Source organism: Mustela lutreola, chromosome 3, assembly GCF_030435805.1.
Source record: "Mustela lutreola isolate mMusLut2 chromosome 3, mMusLut2.pri, whole genome shotgun sequence".
Lineage (NCBI taxonomy): Eukaryota > Metazoa > Chordata > Mammalia > Carnivora > Mustelidae > Mustela > Mustela lutreola.
The window spans coordinates 1,350,301-1,357,291 of record NC_081292.1 but is presented as its reverse complement, the minus strand read 5'-3'; the positions used below and the strand labels follow the sequence as shown (position 1 = coordinate 1,357,291).

At 58.4% G+C, this 6,991-nt stretch overlaps 1 protein-coding gene across 5 annotated transcripts; it reads left to right on the top strand.

The window, feature by feature from the left end:
- Window positions 1-429: 429 nt before the first annotated feature.
- On the top strand, window positions 430-3,706 carry LOC131827778 (uncharacterized). Of its 5 annotated transcripts, none has more exons than XR_009352137.1 (4): window positions 434-1,668; window positions 1,808-1,975; window positions 2,321-2,487; window positions 3,377-3,706. XR_009352137.1 is itself a non-coding variant. In XM_059168795.1 (3 exons), the coding sequence occupies exons 1-3, from the start codon at window positions 1,259-1,261 to the stop codon at window positions 2,410-2,412; spliced, it is 633 nt and encodes a 210-aa protein (XP_059024778.1). In that variant the 5' UTR covers window positions 430-1,258; the 3' UTR covers window positions 2,413-3,367. The 5 variants fall into 5 exon arrangements, 2 of the variants coding, with proteins under 2 accessions (XP_059024778.1, XP_059024779.1); XR_009352135.1 differs by having other exon boundaries at window positions 437-1,668; window positions 2,309-2,487; XM_059168795.1 differs by lacking the exon at window positions 3,377-3,706 and having other exon boundaries at window positions 430-1,668; window positions 2,358-3,367.
- The last annotated feature ends 3,285 nt before the right edge of the window (window positions 3,707-6,991 follow it).

The following is a 6,991-nucleotide window of genomic DNA, read 5'->3' as shown; positions in this document are numbered from 1 at the left end:
CTTGTGTCTACGTGTTAGACCCGCCCCACAGAAAAATGACACGCAGGGTATGAGGAACCACGTGTATGGTTAGAGATACAGGTTACTTTTGTCGTATGAAAGTCTAATGATCCCAGCACCACTTACAATCCTGTCCCCACTGAATCACCTTGATGACTTTCTAAAAATCAGCTGACCGTACACGTGTGGGTTTATTTCTGTTCCACTGATGCGTGTGTCCATCCTGATGCCCGAAACAAAACTGTCCTTTTTCTCTTTCTTGTTTTATTTAAAATATTTTTAAATTTTTCTTTCTTTATTTTTTAAGTTTTTAAATTCAGTTAATTAACATGTAATGCATTATTGGTTTCAGAGGTAAAGGTCAGTGATTCATCCATTTTTAAAATTTTAATTTATTTTTTAAAATTTAAATTAAATTAATTAACATATAATGTATTATTGGAAAACTATCTTAATTACTGGAGTCTTACGTTCTGGCTTAAAACCAGGTAATGTCATATCTCCAGATTTGTTTGTTCTTCCTTTTCAAAAGTGTTTTTGGCTGCTTTGGCTACTTCGCATTTTCATGTAAGTTTTTTATTCAGACGGAGGTTGCGTGGATACTGGTCTGGGGAGGCCTGAAACCACAGGAATACGAGTCTTCCAATCTGTGAACAAAATATCTTCTCTAGGGGTGCCTGGGGGGCTCAGTCAGTGAAGCGTCTGCCTTCAGCTCAGGTCATGGTCATGGTCATGATGGCAAGGGGCTCTCTACTCGGCAGGGAGTCTGCGTCTCTCTGCTTCTCCCCCTGCTTGTGCATACTCTCTCACTGACAAAGTCTTTAAAAAATTAGCTTTTAAAAAATAGGCTTCTTTAATTTTTTTTTAAATATTTTGTTGAATTCATTGCTAAGTACATCGTGTTTTGATGATATCCTGATTTTTGATTTTTGAAATATTTTGCCATTTATTTTTTAAAGAGAGAGTGGGGGAGCAAGTGTGTGGCGGGGCTGGGCCAAGGCTCCAGGCTTGGCCCAGAGCCTGACGCAGGGCTCGATCCCACCACCCTGAGATCATGACCCGAGCTGAAATCAAGAGCCGGTAACTCAACCAACTGAGCCACCCGGGCGCCCCTTTTGTAATTTAATTTTTAAAATTTTTATTGAGATAATTGTAGATTCACTTGAGTCTTAAGAAAGAACACAGTGGTCTGTGCACACTTCACCCAGTGTCTGCTAATGGTTACGTTTGCAAAACCAGATAAAACATCACAAGCAAGATGCCGACATCGATACAACCCACCAGCCGCTCGCCCCACCGTCTCCCTTGTGTGTGGCTGTTTAGACCCACGACCTTGTCACCAGCAGGTCCCTGCGTGTGCCCCCCCCCACCCCCTGGTCAAGATAGTGCACTTCCCCACCGACCCAAACACCTGCCGCTTGACCCCACCTCCCTGCCTCTCACTCCTCCCACCCCACCCTCTGCCTTCAGGAATCTCCGGCTCCGCCCGGCAGCGTCTGTCTCTTCTAACTTGACGGGGTTGGAGTTGTGCACTGTGGGTCTTGTCGGTGTCAGCTTCTCTCCCAGCTCACTGCCTGCCGAGTCATCCAAGTCCTGCCTCGCCGGGGGCTGTGGTTTAACTGCGCACCTGCGGGGGGACCTCTGGGCCGCGGCAGCTCTCGCTCACAGGTAAGCTGCTGTGGACGCAGCTTCCCACGCGCAAGGCCCAACCTTGCACTTGCTGGTTCCTGGGGCGACGTCCTCTCTGGTTTTACTAGACGCTTGCAGACTGGTTCCCGAGTGGCTGTACCATTCCCATTCCCTCTAGCAAGGTGCCAGTGGAGCAAGGGGATCCCAGACATTTCAAGCCGCGGGTGGTACAGGACGTGCCCGGAGCCCTGCAGCGTCACCGTGGCCGGGCTGTCGGCTCAGCGGAGCTGATCCAAGCCAGAGCTCCATGGACGGGGCGGTGCCGCCTTTCCTCCTTCTGGACACTGTGAGCAAAAGCCTAAGACGGGGACAAGGTGCCCACCGCCCTGCTCTATAGTCCTCTGGGGGACAGTCTCTCTGATGAAGCTTCGGGGGGTTTTGAGGACCGGGGATCGGAGTGGGGGGAGCGCTGGGGTGGGAAAGCATGGGGTCGTGGTGAGGCGCCCTCACGGCCCCCCTCGCCCTCCTGCGAGGAAGCCAGAGGCCACTGGGGCTGGGTGTGTGGATGAATGAACATAAGCGTGGACTTACAGGGCCGCGGTGCACCCAGGCCGAGCCCCACGAGGCCGGCACTCGCAGCCCCTGTAACTGCCTGTGGTCGGGCTCAACACACACGTAGGGTTTGAACCAGGAGCCCAGCCGCTCAGCTGTGAGCCTTGCTCTCCAAGGACCCGAGAGCGAATCCCAGGCTGTCCCATCAAGAACCCAAGTGGACGGACTTGAGGGGCTGGGATCGTGATCAGCACGGAGGCTGAGGCAGCAGTGGCCCAAGGCCACAAGGACCCAAGGACCCGCAGGGTAAGATGTGACTGTGAGTCCCAGCAGTCTCCAAGCCAGGAGGACACGCCTCAGAGCACAGACGGTGGCTGTCGGACTTTGGTCTGGAAGTTTTACCTGGTGCAGCCCCAGCCCAGCACAGCCGCAGGCGGCCCCGGAAGCTCCCGGGGAGCCTTGCTGGGCCGGGGCAGCGCCTCAGTGGTCGGGCAGGTGTAAGAAACACAATCCTGGGGCGCCTGGGGGGCTCAGCCGTTAAGCCTCTGCCTTCAGCTCAGGTCACGGTCCCAGGGTCCTGGGATTAAGCCCCGCCTCCGGCTCCTACTCTCGCCGTCTCTCTCTGTGTCAGATAAATAAATAAAATCTTTAAAAAGAAAGAAAGAAAGACCCACAACCCCATGTGGCACCCAGGTCCCCCTGGGGACAGTCTGTGATGTCAGGACCTCCATGAGGATGACAGTCCCCCATGCAGCCTTCTGTCCTGGGGTCTCCCATCAAGCTCGGTGGGTTCCGGGCAGCCCTGGGTCTCTGGGGTACTTCGGGGTGGTCAGCTGTAAAGAGTTGTTTGTTGTGACATCAGGTCCCCCCTACAGGGCCGGGCAGCGTCGGGAGGGTTTCTGTGCACAATGGCCAGGAGCTGAGGCTCCCTGTGCCATGCCGGCTGTGACCCAAGGATCACACGACCCACTCACGGTCACTTAAGGCAGCACCCAGAAGATTCTATGTTCGTTTTTGCTTTATTTTGTTTTGTTTAGGGGGCGGAGAAAGCTTCCTGAAGAACTGAGGTGGCGAACCTCCCCCTTGGCCCACACTTCCCCAGTCCCAGGGGCTCTGTGTTGGCTTGTGGCATCTCGGTGTCCCGTTGGGTAATCAGAACTTTACACTAAACAAATAATTCCCCATTTTCACCTAGAACGTGAGCCCGGCAGGGTTGGAAAGGAGGAACACAGAAGCGTTATTACGGAAAGATACTCGAGCTGCTTAGCACGAGGTCCCGAATTGGTTCACTAGTTTAAAATGGGTCTCCTGGGGCATCTGGGTGGCTCAGTGGGTTAGAGCCTGTGCCTTTGCCTCAGGTCATGATCCCGGGGTCCTGGGATCGAGCCCCGCATCGGGCTCTCTGCTCAGCGGGGAGTCTGCTTCCCCCTCTCTCTCTCTGCCTGCCTCTCTGCCTACTTGGGATCTCTGTCTGTCAGATGAATAAACAAAATCTTTTAAAAAAGATAAAAATAAAATGGGTCTCCCAAAGGGCTTGGTGGCTGGTCCATTGGTCTTCAGACAGCGCGAAGCCCTCAAGGGCCCCGCGTCCCCACGGCGGCGTCAGGCGCTGGAACACAGCGCGCAGGGCTGAGCGCAGGCCTGATAGGAAGCCCCTGGTGGGGACCTGGTGCCCTGACCCCAGGCCGCTGTTTCGGACCTGCCGTCCCGCTGGGGTTCTTGTCCCTTCCTGCCAGCTGCCTCAGCCTGCCCCGTCCTCGCCCACTAGCACGCGCAGTCACCGCTATGGCCTGGGGGAGACACAGGCCCTGGCGAAGCCCCCCCCGCCCCCCGCCTGCCCTCGGACCGGGCCTCTCGCCCAGCTCGGCTGCGCCCCACGGCGGGGACTGGAGCCTGAGCAGGAGCCGAGCGCAGTCGCGGAGGCAGTGAGAGCACCGGGCTGAACCCGGAGAGAGCATCGAGGCAGCCGGGAGCCAGCGGACCCTCTGGACGGGGAAGAAGCCGCGTGGGAGGCACCTGGAGTCGCGCTGCCCCTCAGCTCAGATCCCTCCCTGGGCAGAGTCTGGCCTTGACAGGGTCTGGGGGGCCCACCCTGGGGGGACGCAGTCCAGGCAGAGGCCCAGCCTCAGACCGTGTCAGAATTTCCGTGGGCTGTCCTCTGCGGGCGAAGGAGGGGACAGGCGGGGCTCCTGTGTGCTCTGGGGCGGAGGGCACTTTCTCTGTGGTCAGTCGACAACGAGGGCTGCAGAGGGCCCCTCCAGTGGGCACATGGGGTCACAAGAGGGTCACAAAACACTTCTCGGGAGACCCGATTTTTATCCAAATGCTCGTCCCCACAGGGCTTTGTTGTGTGCACCAGTCTGGACCTGCCCAGTGGCCCACTCACAGCCCATGAGTCAGGCAGCCTTGTGGAACCAAAGGGTAGCCCCCCCTGCAGAATCCTTGGGGGAGGGGAGCTTGGGGCAGAGCCTGGCAGGTGTACGTGACCACACGCCAACAGCAGAGGCACATTCTGCGGGGCAGAGCCGTCCCCTGTGCCTGGGGCCAGAAGGTCCCTGAAGCACAGTTCTCTCCCTCCCGCTGAACCTGAGCCTCAGGGACAGGACCTCCTGTCCCTCCTGGTGACCCAGGGACCTGGGCCTCCCTCCAGCTCTTGATTTCTGAAAGCCAAGACATCGGGGCCATGGGACCCTCTCCCGCCCCTCCCCCCACATGGCTCCCTGCCTCCCTGTGGGGAAGCAAGGTGACCAGTAACTGGGGTCCCACAAAGGGTCCCGCTGACCGCGAGCTGGCCGTCTGGCTCTTCCCTGACTCCTCGGAGCCTTCTCCCCTTGTGTCCCCCAGCCACCGTGGCTTCCCAGAAACTCCTTCCTGGAGGCCAGGAGGACAGCTGGACATCCAGCAATCCTGTCCACTGTGCCCTCGGCTGTCCCTCACCCAGCAACGAAGCGGTGGCCATGCTTGACACAGCCACTCCATCCCTGCTCGTGGGGGCTGACAACTGTGTGACCCAGGCACGTCCCTCTCTGTTGTGGTCAGGACACCAGGCATTCAGCCCCGCTCTGGGGAACTCACCGCAGTCCTCCCTAGGGAGACCAGCCTGCCCCCCACGCCCCTGCCCAGGCTCCTTTCTCACACCTGCCTGCCACGCCCCCTTTTTTCCCATCTTTGTGTCTTTGTGGATCTCACAGTCCCAAATTCACCATCAACTCAATCACAGCATGAATGGACAAATGGACAAAAATATAGTATAATGAATGGACACCCGCCCACCCTGCAGACTTCTTCCATCGCCTGTAGACCCCCCTCCAAGCCGGAGAGCTTCAGTGGCTGGAGAGGGCAGGACCTGAGGCTCCCTGGGGCCAGGTGGAGTCCCCAGGACTTGCGTCCCACAAGGAGGGAGGAGGGAGGAGGGCAGTGCTGGTGGGTCCACGGAGTGGCGGGAGGGCAGATGACCCCGGCAGCCTCATTCGGGACCATCATATTCTCTGCCTGTAGCTGTTACAGAAAAGCTGGCCCATGGTGGGGAGGGGGAGAGGGGGAGGAGGGGCTGTGTGTCTGGGGTGGCGTGGAGGCTCCAGGAGCCCAGGGGCCACGGGGGGGGGGGGAGCAGCAGTCACTGTGGGGGCTGGGCTGGCCCTTCCCCAGCACCTACCACCTCGGGGCCGCCCCTCCGGCCTTTCCACCCCCTCGACTCCTGCTGGACTCTGGCGGGCAGGGAGCTGGGCTTGCGCTGTCCGGGAAGACCCTGACCCAGGACCCACACCAGGCCCTGCTGCACACGGCTCTGAGGATGCCCTTCAGGGAATCAGGCCGCAAGAAGAGGAAGAAAACCCGTGGGAAAGACTTGACTGACAGGCCAGGGTGTGAAGAGGTGGACAACCTGACCACCCGCGGGTCCCTAGGCAAGGGGGAGCTGCGCCGTTGGGGGAGCCTGGGGAGACGGGGCGGGCGGGGCCTCAGAGGAGAGGGCAGCCTCCCTCCAGGCTGCGGAGCGCTGCGGTGTCAGGGGACAGATTCTCTGCTTGGCCAAATTCTAGTTGGGCTCCGGAGCCTTCCCCAGGCCCATCCGTGCCCTCCGGTGACATCCAGTTTTAGCGAGAAGCCCCCACCCTCCACCCCTGCCGCCCACAACATCCATCAGTTTCCTCATCTCCCCCCAGGTGAGGTCTGGCCACCTGGCTTGCCCTCAGCAAAAGTCCCGGGAGGTGGGTTCAGCCTGACCGTCCCCGCCCCCAAAGGCTCCTCTCGGTCACGGTCACTGTCCATCGCTGACCCGAAGCTGCTCCTTGCCTGTAAATCCTGCGGCCCCCGCTGCATTCAGAGGGGAGGCCATCTGCTTCTCCCCCAACCCCCCAACCCTCCTCCATACACCCCTCCCCAACCCATGGCCCCTGAGCTCTGGTTTCAGACCCGCCCCTGCGCATAAGGCTTCACAGGCTTTCACAAGTGTCAGTGAGGGCTCCTGGGTAGCTCGGTGGGTTAAGCCTCTGCCTTCGGCTGATCTCAGGGTCCTGATCTCAGGGTCCTGGGATGGAGCCCCGCATCGGGCTCTCTCCTTGGTGGGGAGCCTGCGTCCCCCTCTCTCTGCCTGCCTGTGATCTCTCTCTCTCTGTCAAATAAATAAATAAAATCTTTAAAAAAACAGTCAGTGAATTTTGTTTCTTAAGCTGGCTCAGGTAAGAACAGGTCCTGGGGAGCCCAGCGCGTGGAGAGCACAGTTCGGGCCAAAGGCTCTGGAAACCAAGGACAGCCAGCCAGGACAAAGGGGCCTGGGAAGATGAGCTGGGGGGCAAGGTCTGGGGCTGTG